General features: G+C 45.3%; 2 protein-coding genes across 2 annotated transcripts; one reads left to right on the top strand and one right to left on the bottom strand.

Moving 5' to 3' along the window:
* Window positions 1-3,458: 3,458 nt before the first annotated feature.
* Window positions 3,459-5,768, bottom strand: COLCA1 (colorectal cancer associated 1). Its single transcript, XM_014564049.2, is given in 5 exon segments — window positions 3,459-4,057; window positions 4,060-4,111; window positions 4,113-4,240; window positions 4,243-4,298; window positions 5,653-5,768. Coding segments are annotated over 5 exon segments (429 nt in total). The 3' UTR covers window positions 3,459-3,980.
* A 606-nt stretch (window positions 5,769-6,374) lies between these two features.
* On the top strand, window positions 6,375-15,986 carry COLCA2 (colorectal cancer associated 2). Its single transcript, XM_032472322.1, has 7 exons — window positions 6,375-6,381; window positions 6,649-6,900; window positions 7,014-7,866; window positions 8,178-8,286; window positions 12,301-12,355; window positions 13,751-13,980; window positions 15,350-15,986. The coding sequence occupies exons 1-7, from the start codon at window positions 6,375-6,377 to the stop codon at window positions 15,719-15,721; spliced, it is 1,878 nt and encodes a 625-aa protein (XP_032328213.1). The 3' UTR covers window positions 15,722-15,986.
* Window positions 15,987-21,963: the final 5,977 nt, after the last annotated feature.

Genomic DNA, 21,963 nt, shown 5'->3' with positions numbered 1-21,963 from the left:
AGAGATGGTGATGTCAAGTCCAAGTTAAAGAAAGCTACCCAGATGACCATGTCCACAAACGGTGGAAAGCAAAGCTTGCCCATGCAAAAGCTACAATACAGGCAGTCGTCCCATAAATCGCTGGAAACAGACATGATAGTATGTGGTTGAAAATGTCTGTATTTCTCTTACAGTGTTACACAAACTTCAAAGAATGACAGGAGAAAAGTCATAGCTTTACCTTGTTTATTTAATAAATACTCTTAAATGAGCACCGTATTATCAGTTAACAATACAATATGATGGCACTCTTGTGGTAGGGGAAGGCTTCCAAAGTGTGCTACAAAAAACTCCACAAAGGGAAAAGAATGACTCACCCCAATAGTGAATATATATTTACATACATATATATGTATACATATATAAAGGTATTACTAGTATCTTTGTGATCCATTTTAATATGTAAATCTAAATAATACATTCATAAGAAATAAAGCATCAATTACATTTAATGAACTAAAATAACAATTGATGTCCAAGGTTTAAGTCACATTAAGTAACAAAATGATTCTCTTCCTTTATGCTCTGTCATTGGGTTCTATCCAAGGTATCCTCTCAGTCAAAACAACATTTCACTGTTCAATAAACACTATATTCGATAACTATTGATGTTCAAGAGCTTAAATGCAAAACCGTACATCCTGGCAAAACAAGATCCTCTAACTAGACTCGTCAAGGGCAGGACTCCTGGCTTTCTCAGTTCTGTGTCCTCAGCACCTGGCTTAAGTGCCCAGCATGCTGTAGGTGTTCAGTAATCTTTGTTAAATTGAGCAGAAATTATACCACAAAAATGAATTAGCTATTTAGACCCTGACACTGTGGGTGACATTTCTGATGCTCAAGAAAGTCTTCAGCATGTTTAGTATTTAACACAGTCATAGTTTTTGCAAATCCTGAGAGTTGGAGACAGCTTTAGTGATAAAATATGTATGATGATTCATTTTACATTTTCAAATGTCTTTTAGAAGGAAAATTACTGAAACTTTGAAGTAGCACAGAAAAATGTTTATATAGTCACTTAGCATCTACGTAAACTATAATACATTGCTAAGAAGTCTTATGAATAAAAGTTAATGTTTGGTATTATCTCTGGTGTGATTAAAACAAATATGACAAATAGATCAGGAATTAGAATCCCCAAAGATCAGGTTATATAAAGAAGAAGAAAATCTTCTATAATTACTTGTAAATGATGACACTGTGGTATATTTGATCTTTGATAGAAAAGTGTCCTCTAATCATAATCTCTGATAAATAACATGTGTGGGTTTGCAAAATGCAATTTCATTGTCAGTATATTACAAGCCAAAAGGAAAATAGCAACAAAAAACAAAAAAAACCCCAAGTACCAGTTCCCAAAGGGAAAAAAAAATGTGTACAAAACAAATAGTATCTAAGAATTAGCTCTTCGAATTAGGAAAATTGATAGCCACTCCTGCTAACCTCCTCTCCTAATCAAGTATCTCGAGTAGAAAAATCCACAAGTTTAAGGCTTAATAGATTACTCATAAAGGAAAGATCACTTATTTCTTAAGCTTGATAATATATTCAAAGACTTTTATCACAGAAATCCTTATGTTTTTGTATGCCTTAAATCTTGCATAATAGAAATATTTTAAGTAAAAGACTTTTCAAGCAGCATCTGATGGCATCATCCTTATTTAAACGATCAACTATCAAGTGCTCATTCCCCAGGGAAGCTTCTTAAAGTAAAATCTCTGAATACGTTTTATTGGAGGAGACGGATTTACCACAGGTCATTAAATGCCATCATCTAATAGTTTTCCTGGTCATTTTCATACGGACCAAACATTCACACTGTGCCCTGTAAGTACTTGTTTCCTTCACATTTTTGGAACTTGATATTTCCCACAAGGTTTGGTAACAGTGTCCCCCAGTCAAAATGACAAAAGAAGTTTGCATTAATAAAGAGAATGTAGAGCTGTAGTCAAATTTGGAGGGAATAAACTCCCTTTTTTCCTTATACTGAAAGTCTTTTCATATTCATGAGTCTAATGTGTCTAACTTAATAAAATCTCCTACTTTGGGGGAAAATTATAAGGCTCTGCAGTGTCATTTGCATACAAAAGCCTGCCAAAAAACTTCAGTTTAAATATTCAGTTTAAAGCTTTAGAAGGAAATGAGTTCTATTCCCATGATTCTGATGTTAAGGGACTTTAAGAAGGTCAAAGACAAATGAAAGCGTTTCTGAGCTCAGTGGCCCAGAGATCTGAAATATTATAATACCTGAAGAACTAGAGAAACTACAGATGGTGAACCCCCAAAGGAAAAGGCTTGTGGTGGGGGTGGAAGGGGGCACGATAACTTCTTCAGGCTTAGCACTGGGCCTGGTCAGAGCAGATAAGCAGTACCTGCTTGTTGAATGGATGAATGAAAGAACCAATGAATGAACCAAACAAGCCCACGATGGAGGAGCAGTGGTGTGACGCGGGAGAACAGGTCTTCCGTGTTTCTCACCAAGCAGTTGGCGACAGAAAGCAGGGCTTATCTGTCTTTGTATTCCTGGTGCTTGATACCATGCCTGGGACGTAGATGGTGCTCAACTAATAGACCTCACTGGATTTGGGCTCAACCGTTATCATTCTATTCAAAGCCGTCCAACAGTGGAACAGGCTGCCTGACAAAACAGTGAGCTTTCATTTCCTCCACACTCATTGGTGGGCTGGCTGCTCAGCCAGGCAGTGGAGGGAGCCTGGGACCAGATGACCACCAACAGGGATGTTGGAAAAAGCACCCTAAGTCTGTCTCAGCCCCTCAAAAATCCCAACATCCAAAAATCAGAACTCCACATGATAGTTTGAAGCAAGTGAGCCTATTAAAGCCTATTGAAAGCCCATATTTTCTTTCAGACTTTTATTAAAACCCTCAAGAGATGATAAGGACCTATACGCAGACACCCTGGAAGTGACAATGCCCCCCCACCCGCAAGAAAGAAGAGTTCCCAGTCTGAGAAGTACAAACTGTCATTAGCATAATGAATAGCTCCCCACCCCCAGCCAGCCTCTTCTCTGTTTGGTTCCGGTGACCCATGTTTACAGACCACCCTCCAATCAGTAAGCTGCCCTGCCTTAGCCTCCTGACACACCCAAACAGTAGAGTAGCCGGCACACCTCGTCCCCGAGCACAACACTGACCAGTGGGTTTGCAAGTCTCACAGGCAATATTTCCCAATGTTAGTCACAACGCATTAGTGGGTCATTACATTATCTTAGTGACTCCCAGCCAACGTAAATTCTCCATAAATAGAATGAGATGGAAAAGATGGAACAGAAAAGTTCAGAATGCCTCATGTACATAGGTATGCATTGTTCCCTGACAAGTTTGCTTTGTAAACATATAAATATTGTTATAGATTTAGTATGCGAACATGTCAAATGAATTTCTTACTGTGGGTTGAAGTCAAAAAAGTTTTACATATATATATATATATATATAACTGAAACACTATGCTGTACACCAGAAATTAACACAACATTGTAAACCGACTATACTTCATTAAAAATAAAACATGTTTGAAAACGTCCGCTATAAAAGATCAGGAAGACAACAATGACAGTTAAGAGTAAGGGTTTAGTATCAGGTTTATTGGCATTCGGTTCCCAATCCTGCCATGTGTGTGCGCAGTCATCTTGGCGCAGGTGCTCTTCCCTCTGAGCCTGTTTTCTCATCTGCAAAATGGGGAGGCTATACAATACTGTACCTGACATACAATAAACAATAAAAGACAAACTTTTAAAAGTCTATGAGGAACATCCCATTCTATGGGCTCTCAGGCCTCATGACACTTATAGATCCATAAGGAGGATTCACAGAAAGCAGTTTAGGAGGGATCCGCCCTCATACCCACAAGCGTGGCATCTGGCTCTTAAATACCTGTGCTGGAGCCTTGGGATTATAGAAACAGCAGGAACCAAACTCCTTCATGTTGTGCTAAAAACTGGGGGGGGGGGGGGGGCGCCTTTCTCAAAACAAGGCTCGGGACTAAGCAAACCCAGGTTCTGAAGCCGCTGGCTAGCAACAGCACTGGAACAGCCATCCCAGTGGCGGGGGCTGACACAGAAGCCCCCAGAACTGCTGCCCTGGTTTGGCAGAGGCTCCTGGAGGGAAGGGACAAAGAGGTCTATGCTGTCCCTACAGACCCCGTGACTTCTAAGGAGCTCATCTCTCACCCTGCCCTGCCACCTTCTCCAAAGGGCAGCCAATCAGCAGCATCAATTTCAATGATGTTGCCAAGGGAACTAACTCAGTGGCCTCCTGTCATCCCTGTCCATCCCCACTACATGTAGAAAGCTGGGAAGAAAAACAGCAATGCAGGTGAGAAATGGAGGGAAGGAATGACAAGAAGAGAAAGAGAAAGAAACTTGGCAAAAAACAAACAGAAAGGCCAAAGGGTAAAGAGGAAGGTTTTTAAAAGCAAACTAAAAAATCAGATAAAACAAAAAGGAGGAGAGAAGAGCAAAGAAGTTATGGAAGAAGTTAGGAGAACAAGAGCCTGTCCTTAATTCTGTGCTCTTCTGCCCACTGTTCCTTCAGAAGGAGCGGTGTTCGTGCACAGCAGGGCAGGGAGAAAGGACACAGGGGCTCTCTGAACTCCCGGTGTCCTTCCTCTCCTCAAGAGTCTGGTCCTAAGGTCTGTCAGGGAAACTCAGGACACAGGCCCAATGCCTTTGAAGAAAGACGCTGCAGAAGTTTACAGATTCCAGCTGGGCTGGGGACAAACACACCCCACATCTCCTGCCACGTGCCACCTCAAGTGTTCCCAGCCCTATTCCCCTCATCCAGAGATGTGGCTTCAGTTGCCAAGCAATGCTGATCAATCAGAGACTCTGGTATCCTGGCATTCCCAGAAAGCCCATTTCTCCCGTCTCTGTGTGCTCCATCCTGCATTGGACACATTCCAGGGCATTCAGGTATTCTTCTGAATGTGGGGCTCAACTCTACTTTTTGCATCTCAGAGAACTCAGGGACCAAAGAACGGGGGCCTATCACCTGCACCTGGCCTGGCAACATGGGAACGACGTGGCTTATCTGGGAAGGGAACCCCACCCTGCCTCTCCATTTTCTGGTGCTGCCCCTGCCCATGGGGGCCAGGAGTGGATCTGGCCTGGCACCCACTCCCTCTCTGGACCACTCCTGTCTGCTCAAGCTTCCAAATCATACAGAAGAGGTGCAGCAGGTGCTTGGAGGACATAACCCAGCACAATCCCAGGTCATCTGTGAGGGGCGCAGGCCTGGACTGAGGGCGCAGCCTGACCTCAAACCCCTCCCACCTCTCATCCAAAATGTGAAGGCCTGAACACAAATCCGCATCCTTTTAGCTAAAACGAGCAGGAGTCAGCTTATCAACCTTTCTCAGCACATGCTCCTGCAGCAAAAAGGCAGGGGTGGCTCCAGAGGGAAAAAGAACAGAGAAATGGGGACTTCATAGTGACAAACACCAGCCTCAGAAACTCGCTAGAGGGTGAGGCCCCACAGGCATCCCCAGCTCCGTGGGGAGGAGCAAATGGGTCTTAGTGGGCAGGGATCCTGTACTAAAACCCCAGTGTCTGGAGCCCCAACAGAGAGTGGAAGAAAGGGGAGGGAAGCCAGCACGTGGCCAGGCGGGGCCGGAAGCACACGAGGCGCAGAACTAAGGCCTCTGCAGGCCTCTGGCCTGCAACCGGCGGCCCTGAGTGACTCCTTGCAGGGCCAGACCCACCAGCTGCCATGTTCACTCCCCTAAAATCAGACATTTTCCCTTAAAACGGAGACTGGGGAGGTGGGAATCAGTCAGCCCTGCTAGCCTGGCTCAGGTGGTCATGAAGGGCAGCCTGAGTCACCCCAGGCTCCCGGAGCTGCCTTTGAGGCAGAAATACAGAGCATCTTTGAGGACTCCTGCTCTGTCTGTGGGAAGGTGGGCAAAATGCTCAAAATACCATAAAAGCAAGGGCCAGGACCCAAAGAGGTCTCACTCCCTGTTTCTGTGGACTCTCTGTGGGGTGCCTGTGTGCAGGATTTCTGCAGAAGATAGTCCATTTTGTTAAGCCTTTGAATATTCAAATTGAAAGTATCGCGCAATCATTGATTGTCAAATCATGGGTTTCTAGAGGTTTTAAATACTTGGCATGAGGGGGAAAAAACTCAAACCTATACCCGAAGGTATAAAACATTAATTCTGTTTGTCTCCTGCTCCAGGAACCTGGGTGCAGCTGGATGCTTTGTGAAACTTTAAAAATGTTGCATCTCTGCTTCTCTCCCTGCACAGGAGCCCCTCCTAGGCGCTGAGTCCCTGCAGCTGCAGCATCCAGCCACCGGCCCAGCCCCTGCTGACCACGATGTCGGGTAACTCGGCTGCTTCTCCTTGGGGAAGGGTCACGCGGGCGAGGGGCGTTTGGATCCGGGTGCATTCCCACGTCTTTTCCTGCATGGAACAGAGAGGCACAAAGTCAGGGCATGCAAGTCTGAGCGGGGGATCCCGAGAGGGCACAGGGCACGCGGCGGCCGCTCCCACTTGGCGCCTGCTCCCGAGGGCAGAGGCCCAGAGGCCAAATTGGCCGCTGAGGCCGTCCACGTACCCCAGTCCACCAGCCCCCTCTCGCTTGGCCACAGTTGTGACCCTGGGACTTCGCGGCGCGGACTCTGCGCGCCCAGCGGCGGCGGCGGGGGGTGGGGGGGAGCTAGAGGCTCACGGTGAGCCCGGGAAGGGAGCCGGGCGCTCCGGCCGCGCGGAGCTGAGCCGTGGCAGCCCCCGTGCGATCCGGGCCCGCACCCGATGCCGCGGGGCCGTGGGCTCCGCGAGGAAGTCGCGGGAAGACGCTGGACCGCGGAGAGAGGGCGCGGCACGGGTCCTGCGGGCCAGGCGCGGGATTCTCTCGGTCTGGGCACCGAGCAGCGCGATCTCCGTTCCCGGGGAGATCCCTAGGTCCCGGGTCGCGGCCCGGGGGGTTCCTGCCGTTCTGCTGCGGTCTCCGCAGTGACCAGGCGAGGCGCTGGCGGCCCGCCACTGTCGCCAGGAGCCCAGGCCGATCGCGCAGCCCGCCCCTCCCCTTGCGGCTCCCCCGCGCTCACTCCCGGGTCGAGGTCAGGGCCCGAGTCGCGCCGGGCTCCCGCGGCCACCCCGTCGCCCGCGAACGCCCGCGCGGCCCGACCTACTCACCGCGGCTCCGCGGCTGCCTCCGCTCCCGGCGCGCAGAACGCCCTGCCAGCCGACCCCTGGGGCGCGCCCGGCCTCTCCCGCGAGCCGGGCAGCCCGGCCCCGCCAGCCCCGGGGGCGGCCCCTTCCGGGGGGCGGCCTCCCCGCCGAGAGCGCTGGCCTCGGCCGCCCTGCACACCTCCCTGGAGCTCGCGCTGCGCGGACTCGACTCGGAGTCTCCAAGCGCCGCCGAGAAAAGCCTGCGCCAGAGAGGGAGGGGGTGGGGAGAGACGGGAAGAGGGGCGAGCAGGAGCCGGGCCCAAGGAGGGAGGAGGGAAAGATGGAGAGCGGGAAAGGCGGAGAAAGGGGGCGAGGGAGAGGAGGCAGAAGAAAGAGACCGGAGGGAGGGAGGGAGGGAGATCTCAGGCCTGGTGCCTTTACTGGGGTCAGTCTAGTGCGCCCCTCACCGGCCCAAGGACAAGGCTGGCCAAACGCCATCTGTCCAGTGCTTGCCCCAGGGCTGGATTCCGCACCCAGGAACCAGGTCTGGCCTGGCGGAGAAGGAAAGGCCTCAGAACTTCCACCAGGGTGGGGTGGGGTGGGCTAGGTCAGCTGCAGCGGCGCCCGGCCCCTCCCCAGGTGCATAGCACTCTCTTCCAGGCCAAAACCCCGTGTTCCCCTAACTTAGCCGAGAGGTGAGCTCCCCTGGACTGGTCTCCACATTCCTGAGCAGAAAAACCTGTCTGCTACTGGTCTAGGGTTCAGGCCCGGCCTGGGGTGCGTCGCCCCAGATTTCCATATGTTCTGTTTCCACTGGGCCCTGAAACCTGCCCACAGTCTCTTTTCATCCTCTCGACTTTGAGAAATGTGGGTTTCTCTCCCACCTGCCCTTTAGCAGCCTCTTTGCATTATCCAGACCCAGAGGCCTGGCCTCGGTGCCATAATTTACAAAGACCCCCACAACCCCAGCTTGAGACCCAAATCTCACACTTGACCACTGACTCAGCTCGCTTTCCCCAGAAAAACCTAAGGTGTATCAAGGTGTCCGGGTGAAGATCACGGTGAAGGAGCTGCTGCAGCAGAGAAGGGCACACCAGGCAGCCTCAGGGGGAACCGTAAGCATGAACCCTTCACTTCCTCCCAGCTCGTGTTCAGCTCATTCAGCCCTATGTCTGGGAAGGTGTAGGGGGCCACCGTAGGCCCCAGTCACCACCCCCGACCTGGCCTTCCTCAGCTGTTCTTATCATTTCTGTACCCACCCCCCTTCATCCTAGTTCACCACCGGAAGCCACAAAGAACAGCTGGGGCATGTTGTGGGGCTCAGGATTTGGGGGATCCCATCCCTCACTGATCATAGTTGGGTATACGGGCGTGTTGGTCCAGTGCAGGGAAAGGAGCAGCCAGCAGTAGGTAGGCTGTTACTCTGTAGGAAAACAGTGTATGTGCCCTCACACATGCAAAGAAAATCTCTCCCAGAAGCTTCATGTTAGGGAGCCCTTCAAGGAGAGACTCTCCATGGAACATCTCCTGTCCGTCCTCATTCTTCTGAAATCCAGCCTCCGAGGTCATTGATCTGTGAATCACCAGGCACTGAAATTCCCCAGCTGAAAGGGGCCACATAGCTTCAGAGGAGACACCTTGGAATATAGAACCACCTCCTTAAGATGTTATGAAGCCTTAAGCAGTTCCAGGTTATCACGAGATTGATCTGAGCAGTCATAAGGGTACCCTACCACTTTATGGACATCCTAAAACAGAGAGTATTACCAAGAGGGCTCAGGGCAGAAGCAGAATCAAATAAACTAGGTGGCGTCATCCTCCAAGAGAGGGCAATTCATGGCTGAGAGCCCTTGATCACACAGTTGCCTTTGGGTTGGTTTGGGTGTGGACATCGGATATGGCGGATGGGGTTCGTATTGCCAGTGTTAGGGTTGGTCCTGTCTCCAGCTTTTTGGCATCTGTCCCGTAACAGTTTCTGTGTCTGGTGCTGTTTGTGTACAAAGCCCAACTTCATGAAACGGGCCTTTGTGGGAAAAGGCAGATGCTGTAGGGGTGGTGCACACAGATTCTAGAACCAGTGGACTGGGTTCAAACCTCTTCCATGGTGTGTCTCCTCCAGCAAGTTACTCAGTCTCTCATGTCTCACTATCCTGATCTTGAAACTGGAGACAGTGGGATTTTGTGAGGATTAAATAAGTTATTGCACATAAGCACTTAGAAGAGTGCTTTCCACTTAGTAAGTGCTCGAGCTATGTTAGCTGTCATTATTACTATTTGGGAAAAACAGCTAAAAGAAAATTACAACCAGGGATTGAAAGCCAGTTAGTCATGTTCATTTACACGCTTTGCTCAGAGTTTAGAGTTCTGGTGTGAGTTTGCCCTATTACAGCCAGCTCACACGAGCACAAAGTTTACATTTGCTGGATGTCAAGTCAATAGCTCCGTATGTACAATTTCAGCTAACACCATCAAACTTCCTTCCATTTATAGAGGGTTTTCCAGTGGTTCTTTTAAAGCACTTTTGCACACTCACTATTTCTTTTAGTTCTTACAACAACCAAGCCAGGTAAGTAGACCAGGGATTTGTATGCCTCTATTACAGTTGAAGTTCAATGTTTTGTAATTACTAATGGTAGAGCAAAAAGTAGAACCAAGGTTTTCTTAGTCTTAATATTAAAAAAAAAAAAAAAAAAAACTTCCACCTATTGGCTCCCTAAATTCATCTTTCTGTGGATCCAGCTGTGCTGAGCAGGGGTGGTAGCCTCAACCACTGACCTCTTCAGTTCAGAGATTATTATAAAATTAATAAAACCAGGAACAAGGGAACTGGCAAATACTAGTGGTATTAAACAAAAAATCAAGACGTTTCTAACCAAATGTAATCTTTCGTTCAGGAGCTTTGATTCCTGGTAGAATTCTGCTCCAGCTGCACTTGGGGAAGTCCCCTTTGCACACTGGCAATTTTAATACTCTTGGCTTCTTACAGGTTGGTTTGGCCACTGTTCCCGTTTGCTAGCTGCTGGAACAAAAGCAAGAGTGTAACATTTCACTCATGTATCTGACCAGTATCTGTTCCCTGGAGCAGTTTGACTTATCTAAGTTTTTCTGGAGTCCCCCGTAAGAAATAAGCAGAGCTTCTGAACCAGTGCCTCCTTGCAGGACCATGCAGAGCAAAGGCGACCCTACTTTGCTTCCTGGAAGAGTATATCCACCCAGGTCCACACAGGCACGGAGGTGTAACACAAAGATGATTTAATTACGAGAGCCAGATGTAAAATCCCTCTCTGGGGACCATCAGGAGTCGGGATTCTAGGAGAGCTGTGAAGTCTACTGAGGAGGCATGGAGGGCAGGTAGCAGGGGATGGTATATGCCTGCTTCTGGTTAAACAGAGGTGAACTTCAGTTTGTTCTGTGGTTGAAGGATGTCTCTGGGAAGCTCTAAGCCAAGGAGAGACTTATGAAATATACAAAGCAAGAAGAAATTTACCATAGTATGTTATGAAGTCAGAGTGGAATCCACAATTTGAAATTTTAAGAAGGCAGTCATGAATGGGAGTTATAGATTGAAACAAATATTAGGGTCTCAAACAGTGCCAGCAGAAACATGTGTGTGCTAGATTTGTAAATTTGATTTTAAAACTTACTTCGGCCAGATCAATTTACCAACAGCCCTACACATACCCATACACACATACACAACTCTTTTACCTTTAGGGTAAAAGGAAACTTGAGTTAGTGCACATCAAAAGATACAGTTTACTCTTCTTTTACCATTAATTTTTTAAATAGCCTTTATGTATTTTTATAAATGGTAGATTGTGGATTTTTATGCTGTTCAAAACCTAAGAGACAGGAGTCTTTCTTTGTATTCTTGGAGCAAAGTAAAGCGAACCCAGGACTAGAAAGATTTTATCAAGTAAGATATTGTAAACATACCTGAGGGAGATAACCTGGGAAGCCTAAAACGGCCTGTTTCGGGGGAGGAACGGGCTTAATGAAAGCTCTACAATGAAGCCGAGTTTTTAAAACCCACTCCTTCCAAGTGCTTGAGCTCAAGCTGCAGCCAAATATTTGCATAAAGAGCTGGTGAAGGATTCCAGCTTCCTGGTTCATGACATTACAGCATGGATCGTTTTCAAAATTAACACCACCTCCCGTTCCAGCAGCGGCTGACTGCAGGCTCCCCGTGGCCCGGTGTGCAGGAGTGAGTGTACCCTGGAAGGCAGGAGAGAGGTGTGGTGAGCTCTGCTTCCCAGGACAGACTCTCATAGCAATGCTGGGCCCTTTAAACTTTAAAGCCACCACCCGAAACCTAAAAAAAAAAAAAAAAAAAAAAAAGTCCTAGATTATTCGGTTAGTACAATTATCAATTTAATCGGAAAGTACAGGCTGCTTTACTTTGAAGTTAAAAAGAACAGTCTTATAAACTTGATGTATTTAACTGTAGTAGTGAAAAAAGCAACTTTTACAGAAAACAATAAAAAAAAAAACTACAAAGAGATGAAATATTTACCAACCACTAACTAAAATAGATATGCTCTAGTTCACCGACAACAACTTTATGAAAATATTTTCTATTTCAGTATTTCATAGCTAGTAAGAACAGGTGGATATTTTTAGCTCTCCAGGATCAACAAAAAGTTAGGAATTGTGTTTTGGGGGGGAAGACAAATTCCTAAGCCTATAAGCCGTCAGATAGTATATGAAAATTCTGAGGAAAATGACTGACTAAGTTATAGATAGTCGAGATTAAATAAATGTTAGTCCTTATTAATTTTAAATTAAATGATTTAATAAAATGCTATTATTATTTACTGAGTTTTCTTGAACTGTTCATTTCTGTACTGTAAAAACCATTTAAATTCATTTTTATCAAGATTAATAACCTTTACAATGTAAGTGGGAGACTCTGACATTAGGGGAAAAAAATCCCCAAACAAAACTACAAATTAAACCTGAATAAAATATAACATTGGTTGTATCTCACAAGAGCAATGGTTTTTTAGAAGAAAAAAATCTGGCTTACCTTAGAGCAGAAGGCAACAGAGCTCAGTGTCAAAATGTCTTAGCTTTCCCTTTAAAGAACTTTTATTTCACTTTGCTTTGTGGTCATTTTCTCGCTTTGACAGCTATCCGGAGGCAACAATGTCCACCTTTCAGACCCAGTCCCACCATCTTCTGCAGGTCAGTACAGCCAGCCCGATGATTCCCTCAAAAACTCTTCCAAGAAGTCCATCTCGAGAGTCTTTCAGTACTTGATTCAGGGGTTAGGAAAGGCACCACCATTTAATTGGAATCCAACCAATCAGAAGGTGAAAAAAGGCATAGTGACTCCAAACACTAGCCCAGCAGGGAAAAAGTGCAAAACTGTGTCCTCACTTCTGAACTGTCTGCTCTGTCCCAAAGCTTACTCTTCACATTTGTTCCAGGTCCTCACCTCCAGGTAACCAAACTGGATTAAGAGATCAGAAACCTGTTTTCAGAAAGCTGTTATCTTTGTTAGGGCACTATTAGATGGATACAGACATCCCAAGGCCCTAGAATAATGCCTCAGCTCTGGTTTCCTTTAGCTCCCAGCCGACAGGGGCTTCCTTCCCCTTTCCTTTCTCTCTTCCCAGAAAGCAGTTCCAACAGGTGCAAGTTTTCTCAGCCCATTACGAATAAGTCTGTTACATAAACACTCCTACCTATGCCACTCAACAGCTGAGAGATTAAGGAGGTCTTATATGAGGAAACCTGTGCTCCTGGGAGCTCCCCACCGAGCGTGCCACTGTAACTTAAATCTTAAAGGAGCCTCAAGACTTCAAAACCTCCTGTGTTCTGTCGTCCCTCTGAAGGACATACTTGAAACCTGTCTTCTTTGTGCATTTAAGGGTAATACTCAGAAATGGGGCCTCTTAATATTAAAATGGAAAAGGTGTCATGTGTTTAGAACGATTCCTGTTTGACATTAACAACTGGCATTAATTCCACGATCAGGTTGACATAACATCCTTGCTTTTGATAATATGAAACAAGTAGTACTAACTTGTACTCTGCATTCTCGGTCTCCATATTCATGCTTTGCGTTGCCATTTATAATATTCCTCAAAAATTAAGTTACTGAGTAAGTGTGAAAAGTTTAGGAAAGCATTAACCCTAGGTCAAGAGAATTCTTTCCCATCCTTCACTTTTGGAAGTTTTCTTAAAGCCTCAAACCACTCTGGAAGTTACTTCTGAGAGCTGGGATTCACTGGGACTGCAGATAGGGGCTGGGCATTGATGCTTTTACAGAAAGTGGAAGGTGGAAGTTTGAGCTATTATTTGACTGTTGGAGAGAGGCCGGATCACTATTCTTTTCCTTTATCTTAGCCACCCTTATAGCCAGTTTCTAGATAATTAACTAGGTTTATTTCACGGGGACTTGAATTAGCTAAGGCAACTGAAAAATCCAAATTGCTTGCCTATTTCCTTTGGTTTTAGAACTTCATAAGCCCCCTTTTCCCCTAGGTATCATAAATATCAGAACATAGAGTAGAACTCCACTCAAATCCGTAAGTGCGATTGTTAAACAAAAACCTCTCTTCCTTTTTCTTCCAGGACTGTATTTTGAGCCTGAACCAGTTCCCTCCACGCCCAATTATTTCCAGCCCCGAGAATTTTCCAGTTGTGTTTCTTGTGAAGAAAACCCAAACTGCCTCGACCAGATCTTTGATTCCTACCTTCAGTCAGAGACACACCCAGACCCTTCTCTCAATTTCATGCAAAGTACTCCACACTATTTCCCAGACAGCTTCCAGGCTGCCCCTTTCTGCTTTAACCAGAGCCTGGTAATTTATCTTAGTCCTTTACAAAACCTATGATTGCTTACTGTCATGCAGAGAGTTTGCATCATCTCGTGAGAAATACAAACCATATCAACAAGGAAATCATCCAGGAAACAAGCAAAGAACCATTTAAAACTCAATGGAGTTAAAAATAGCCACACATTGAAAGGCAAAAACACGTAATTACGATTTCCCAAGTCGGCTACTCCCAAGTATGTTGGTGTGTGGCAATAAAAAGAGGTTTCCCAGCAATAGTCACTTAATGTTTTCAAACTGTAAAGTTCAGGCATCTACTCACTGGCAATCAGTGATTTAAACAATGGCCCTTGGATTTTTGAGTTCTAGAAAATGGAACTAAGGTTGTGTTGATGCAGTACAAACTGTCACCTGATAAAAGTATTTTCGGTTTTACTTTAACATTGAATCGGCTCTGCTGACTAGTTGTCTTGATCTGATATAAGCACAAGAACTTACTTGGGTCTGAGATGGTGGGTAAAGAAATGAATCCCTAATAGTTGAAAACATTTGAATTCACTGTTCTTCATGGACCTTAAGTATTTGAAAATGTGTTATCACTTAAAATGGAGTAGAATTTCCATTAGTAGATACCAATGGTTGAAGATGTCTTTTAGATACTCATATATATATATTTTTTTTTAAACCTTAAAAAGTGAATTTTCTAATGTAAATACTTTTTTCTTTTGGTTTGTCAAAAGTCTGGGTACATATCTGACTAAATTTTAAGGGGATAGGAAATTAAGCCCACAGGCCGCAATCATCCAGTTCTCTTCCAGCTTCCAAGGTAGGCTTTTTCAGTAACGATTGTAGACCTGCTCAGGAGGAAGCCAGGGACAAGACTTTGGTGACCATAGCAGTAGTTGCTAGTCTTGGAGTCTCCCAGGCGCTGGCTCAGTGAAGATCCCGGTTCTACCTGTGCCTGTTCACCTTGTTCTCCACAGTCAAGGGTGTGGAGGAACATCCACAGTGCCACCTGCAGCTCATAATGTGGCACAGAGCAGGATCTGAGGTGCAGGTGACTTGAAGCACAATGGGACTTTGTGGTTTAAGAGCAAAGCATCCTCTAAAGTATGCTTATAACAAAGGAAGCCAGTGAAGCAAGACAATTTATTGTTGGGAAAGAAATAGGTAAACATAGAATGTGGTGTCATGAAATCACGCAGTCAGCAATTAAAATTACTTCTGCAGACTTGGGCTGGGTGTTTTGTTGTGCTTTTCGTTTTCTTTCTTTCTTTTTTTTTTTTTTCTTACCCTTAATGTTCTTACTTGGCATTCATAAATCCACTCTATTCAGTTCTTTCAATCCTGTCTAAGTTATCAAGCTTTTTTTGTTCCTTGGTTTTCATCTCTCTAGACCCCAGGATCGTCTTCGGATTCCTCCATGCTCTCTGGATCCTTAGACTACAGTTACTCTCCTGCTCAGCTCCCTTCATATGCTCCGGAGAATTACAACTCTCCCCCTTCTCTGGACACCAGAAACTGTGGCTATTCCTCAGAAGACTGCTCCTACCCTCACCTGCCCTCGCACACTCAGTGCGACCCCTTCTCCTCTGCCACCGCCTCCGTCTGCTACTGTGCTTCCTGTGAGGCGGAACACTTGGACCCCTTCAGAGTTTCAGAGTATTTTTCCCACCCCAGCACAGACTATGGGAACTTCGCTCCCTCAGCAGCAGCCACCAGTGATCTCTATCAGAGGGGAGCCAACTGGGACATCTGCTATAGTTAACAGAAATTACATTAACTTGGGACATGGCTGAGCTTGCATCTTTTTTGACCACCTCGAGATGGCGACTTGATCTACGCAACCTGCTAACCAGATGTCACAGGCAGTTTACAGGTCACCATGTTCGATGTTCTGACACTAATTTAGACATTAGTATGACGTCCTCACACACAGTCATAGTGCCACTTCCCCTATGTATGTTACCGTTAAAGTTTTTATAGGGAACGTTCAATAGTTTTCTGTGTAATGAACAAATTCCAGTTTTTTTTTAAACCAATAAATAATTTTGTATTATTTAAAGTTGGCTTTTTTTTTTTCTAATTTTCCAGTAGTCATTTCCTGATTGGTTTGAATCATGTCAACTAATTCTGGAAATCACGAATTAGACTTTGGTATTTACTCTCACTTGTTAATGAATTGGAAACCATCTTAACGTGGCAAGGTGCCTTGGCTCCTGTGGGGCTGGAAGGCAGACACAGCTCTGACTGTCAAAGAGGGAAAGTCAGCCTGCCCTCTAACATCTTAGAGCAACATCAGAGAAAGATATTTATGAATCGTGAGTTTTTCAGTGGGGGAGGGTATAACTCAGTGGTAGAGTGCGTGCTTAGCGTGCACAAGGTCCTGGGTTCAATCCCCAGTACCTCCATTAAATAAATAAATAAGTAAATACATAAACCTAATTATTCCTCCCTCTAAAAAAATTTAAAACGAACAAAGAAAATCATGAGTTTCTCATCTCTAACAGTAGTCCATGAAAGGTTCATTTGACCAAGAAGTACATCTTATCCACAGCAATGTTAACCTGTAGATAAGTCTTTGCATTTCTGAAATACTGTTTTGTAAGGGGGGAGGGTATAGCTCAACTGGCAGAGTGCATGCTTAGCATGTGTGAGGTCCTAGGTTCAATCCCTGGTATCCCCTCTAAAAATAAATAGACCTAATTACCCCCCCCCAAAAAAAAAAACACAACAACAACAACAAAGATGAATTAAAAAAAAAGAAATGACCAAAATTACTGTTTTGTAAACTTTGGGGGCCAATACTTGATATTCTTTCTCTTGAGAGCTCCCACGCAGCTGATGCAACAAAAGGCTTCGAATTATTCGCTACTTTTTATTTCTGAATTTCTGCTTTAGGTCCCTCAGTAGGCATTGCTTATGTTTACAGACTGATTTGTAGGACTGACCATGCTGTTTACAACTGAGTTTCAGTATTTACTTCCTCTAATCAATTTATATGAATAAGGCCAACTGTCTTTCAAGGTGGTCAGGAGTTACTTAAGCTACCTCTGCTAGGCTATACTGTTAAATGCTGTTTGCTAAGGACATTAAGGTACAGGACTTCATCCCTGCAGTGACGTCTGGGGGACATTTTCTACGTCCTAAGGTTCAGCGCAATGGCAGCAATCCTGGTACCATGGGCACTGGCCCAGCTACCATTTTCTGAGCCCTTCCCATGTGCCAGAATTGTCTGCAGGTTTTCTTACACAGCATCTCATTTAATCTTCACAACAACATTGACAGCAAAATGGGGAGTCTGAGGCTCAGAGAAGTTAAGTCACCGGTCCCATGTCACCCAGCCAGTAAGTTCCTGAGCTTGGGTCCGAAAAACACCAAAGTGGTGCTTCCTACTCCCCCCTGATGAAAAGTTGGAGTTCCCACTTGTGAAAGACTGCTCAGGAGGCCCGAGTCTCAGCCTCCATTAAGCCCCAGCTTCCCGGCACACACAAAGGTGTGTCCCCATCACAAGTAGTCAGAGCTCCCCAGATGGGTCGGACTGTCCACAGGATATCAAGCGGCCGCGCACAACAGCTGCCAGCGTCCCCCACTTTGGGAATCGAGGGGAAGAAGCTGACCAACCACCACCTCTGTGGGCCTCTTTCTACCAAGATTTGTTTTCAAAGGACACCGACTGACTGTCCCCTCCCTGGGGACTCCACTAAGGCTCGGGCAAACAAGGACAAGCTGCTACCTGCCTCCTGGGACAGATGTGCCAGGGCACCAGAACAATTCCTGCCTTTCTAAGATGCCAATAAAACTAAATTTGGAATAGTTTAGAACTAAACTGAACTGGCCCGTTGTCAACTAGTGTCTGTTCACCCAACCCAAAGCCTCTGCACACACTCCACCCCACCCCCAGCCACTGTCCCAAAGGGGCAAAGAGCAGAGAACTCACAGATGTCCAGCGTTTGGCACCAAAATCTCTCTTTCCTGGATGCCATGCTTTTTTTTATTTTCGTGCCCCACTTCTATCCTCTGCCTTCTGAGTCCGTGATCTTGCAGCTCTCCCAGAGATCACGTCCCACCTCCCAGTTTCTTGTTCTTCTTTTTTTTTTTTTTTAATATTTTATTCATTTGCTATTGTATCATTTTATTTTTTTTTATCTTGGTGGGGGGAGGTAATTAGGTTTTTATTTATTTTTAGAGGAGGTACTGAGTATTGAACCCAGGACCTCAAGCATGCTAAGCGTGACTCTACCACTTGAGCTATAGCCTCCCCTCTCTTGTTCTTTCTTCACAAGCCACTTAGTTTTTTCCTAAGTCTAGCATGAAAAGAAAAGACTCATTTCAAAAAGTGAGACAGGAGCTACTGTGCATTACAATGACTAACTTCACCTTCAAACGGTCTTTAAGAAACATCGCAGACATTTGGGCCACAGATCGCCTGGTACGTTGCAAAGTCAGTGGACACTGCCCACCCAGTCTCTTCACCATTAGCGCTCACGCCACGTGGCTCACGAGCCCAGCAGCAGCACTGAGACAATCTCAAATGCTTCTCATCAGCCTACGTCTGGGAACTTGGATAAAATTCAGGTGCTTATGCATCAGTGTGAAAAAGAGCCAACAGTAAGCCTGTGGTTGGGCCCAGGCTCCGGTCAGTTTAAATGTGCCTAAGTTAACTCTGCTGTAAACGGTCCTCCAGCCACACTTGAGAAACACTGAAATTCAATGTCTGGATTGTTCACACGTAGTAACCTAGAAGCACAATAATAGTAGTTCACGCGGACTAAACTCTTTCTACAGGCCAGGCCAGTGGGCACTACCTCATGTAATCCTCACACAAGCACACGGGACAGATACAATTATGGTTTTCATTTTTCTCAGTGATAAAACAGCGGCCAGGAGAGACGCAATAACTTGCCCAAGGTCATACGACCTGTAAGTCAGGATAAGGGCTCTCCAGTCGGGTTATCTGATGCCACAGGCAGAACTCCCAGCAGTCTCAGTAGACTTTCCATGCAGTATACCTGGAGTTACAATCTATTTGGAATTTGGTCTTTTGCCTTAAAAGTCACGTGTGAATCTGCACCTGTACACCGATAGCCAGTTCCTCATACCACAGAGGCATTTAATAAGGTTATAAGTGGAAGTTAGAATGAATGAACAATTTTGTTATCTGGAACCGTTAGAAAGATTAGTAAAACAGAATACTCATTTCGTGCTTACTGTGTGCAAGACTGATTACATGCCTTCAAAGCCCACTCCCAAGTTTAAAAAAGGATGCAGATTTTAAAAACTTAAGACTGGGAGGATGGGCATGGACTGATTTTCAAAATCTTGGGAAATTCACATTAGGGGTCAAGCCTTGAAGCCTGAGAGAGATAAGAGACAAAAGTTTAAAGTAGGAAACATTTGGAAACTATTACCTGAAGCGATGGCCCAGAGCCATGCCATTTGGCAGCTGGCCTGAGACTGCAGGTGGTCATGAGAGAGCAAAGCGTAGATAAGGGTATTTGCAGTGATGGAGCCGGGGGCGGGGATGGGGCGGGGGGGGGCAGCTCAGCGATGTTTTTTGATAGAGAATGTTTTTCCAAATCATTATTCAGTCTAGAAAGATGAAGGCTAAAAAGAGTTAGAATCAAAGCCGATGAAAATTGTGAACATCTTAGACGAAAATAAACACAGACTTGCCATCATCTTTAAATCCTCAAACCCTACAAAGATGCTGCACATCGTGGCAGGGCTGCTGGGGAAAGTTAACCCTCACCCTGACTCCCTTCTTCTTAAAAATGAAGAGATGTAGATGCCTGGCCTAAGAAATGAGATTTGGTCGGGGGGGGGGGGTAGGGCGGGGGTATCTCAAAGCCCTAGTGGCTAGATTTTAGTGTGGCAAGGGGATGGGGGGACGTCCAGGGCTACGTGGCTCTAGACGTGCTTTAAAAGGCAGGGATAGTGGGGAGAGGGCCTAGCTCAGTGGTAGAGTGGGTGCTTAGCATGCATGAGGCCCTGGGTTCAGGCCCCAGTACCTCCTCTAAAAATAAATTAAACCTAATTACCTCCCTACCCCCGCCAAAATAAAATAATTAAATAATAAATAAATTAAGTATTTTTTTTAAAAGGCAGGGAAAGTGAGCCTGTTCTCTATGCTCCATTTGGCCTCCAGGCAAGATGTAGGTTCTGGAGGATGAACAAACCTGGGAGGACACAGCTCTGCATAAAAATGAAGCTTCAGACTCATGGAGGGCCAGAATCTGTGTCCATTTAGCTTACTATGGACAGAGAATAAGCAGTTGGTCCTTGGAAAGTGTGTGGCATTTGTGTACCCATTCACTGCCACGTGGGTAATCAGGAGGAAGGAGGATATATTTGCATTTCTCCTGTCAGGACTAGCCCTGGAGTGTTAAAAACTCACCTGGGGTTGACCTCCCGAAGCCCACCTCCCTCCTGCACTGTGTAATTTATGATTGAATAAGCCAGATTTTGAGAAGAGCTCTGTGGGGGTGACTCAAGTCCTAGGATTGCCCTGATGAACAGAAGAGATCAGTTTGCGGGTGACAATCCCCCTAAAGACGGGAAGAGTAAGAATTGCACTGTGGCTCTGCAAACAAGGAGGGGTTCTCTGGTAAGAGGGCTCATCAGAGGACAGGGGATCTAGAATAAGAACTGGCATGTGTGAATCTTTCCCCTCCTACATTGTAATTCCTGCTGGTGAAGCCCAATGGTTCAGGAAAGTCTGGTTCTCCATTGAGCTTCAGGTGGAAGTACAGAGGATAAAGTGAAGAAACTTTAAAGGGAAACCTGCCCAATTCACCCCTATCTGCTGAGACCTGGGCTGAGCTGGCAGCATCTAATGCAGGGGCTCGTGGTCCAACGCAAACAGAAAATGATCTGCAGCCAGTGAGTGGCAGCCACGGCAGAGGCGAGAATCATAGAAAAGGGCATCAATCAGAACCAGCAGTTCCAAATCAAAACTACAATGGGGAATCACCTCCCACCGGTCAGAGCGGCCATCATTCAAAAGTCCACAAACCATAAATGCTGGAGAGGATGTGGAGAAAAGGGAACCCTCCTACACTGTTAGTGGGAATGTAGTTTGGTGCAGCCACTATGGAAAACAGTATGGAGATTCCTTAAAAAACTAAAAGTAGACTTACCATATGATCCAACAACCCCACTCCTGGGCATATATCTGGAAGAAACTCTAATTTGAAAAGATACATGCACCCCAATATTCATAGCAGTGCTATTTACAATAGCCAATACAAGGAAGCAAACTAAATCTCCATTGACAGATGACTGGATAAAGAAGCTGTGGTATATTTATACAATGGAATACTACTCAGCCATAAAAAAGAATAAAACAATGCCATTTGCAACAACATGGATGGACCTGGAGAATGTTATACTAAATCAAATAAGCCAGAAAGAGAAAGAAAAATACCATATGTTATCACTTACATGTGGAATCGTAAAAAATGACACAAAACAAAACAGAAACAGAATGACAGACACAGAAAACAAACTGATGGTTACCAATGGGGAAAGGGGGTGGAGAGGGATAAGTTGTGAGAGTCCAGGATTTGCAGTTACTAACTACTATACACAAAATAGATAGACAACAAGGTCCAACTGTATAGCACAGGGAATTATATTCAATATCTTGTAACAGCCTATAATGAAAAAGAATATGAAAAGGAATATATCTGTACAACTGAATCACTATGCTGTACACCAGAAATTAACACAACATTGCAAATCGACTGTACATCAATAAAAAGAAAGAAAGGAAGGAAGAGAAAGAAAGAAAAAGAAAGAAGCAGTTGCAAGATACAGTTAGAGGCTGACAGAGCTTAAGAGCGAAGGCGTCTAGAGCTTGGGTCACATAGACAAGGGGTGACTTTAAGACACATAAAAGGAAGTTTTACACAGCAGGTAATAACCTTAAAAAAAATTACCCCCACAAGTTGAACATTTAAGTAGTTTCAAGAAAGGTTGAGATTTATTTTGCTGATAACATGTTAGAGC

The sequence above is a fragment of the Camelus ferus genome, chromosome 33 (genome assembly GCF_009834535.1).
Source record: "Camelus ferus isolate YT-003-E chromosome 33, BCGSAC_Cfer_1.0, whole genome shotgun sequence".
Classification (NCBI taxonomy): domain Eukaryota; kingdom Metazoa; phylum Chordata; class Mammalia; order Artiodactyla; family Camelidae; genus Camelus; species Camelus ferus.
Note: the sequence above shows the minus strand (reverse complement) of the source record. Positions and strands in the feature narration are given on the sequence as shown.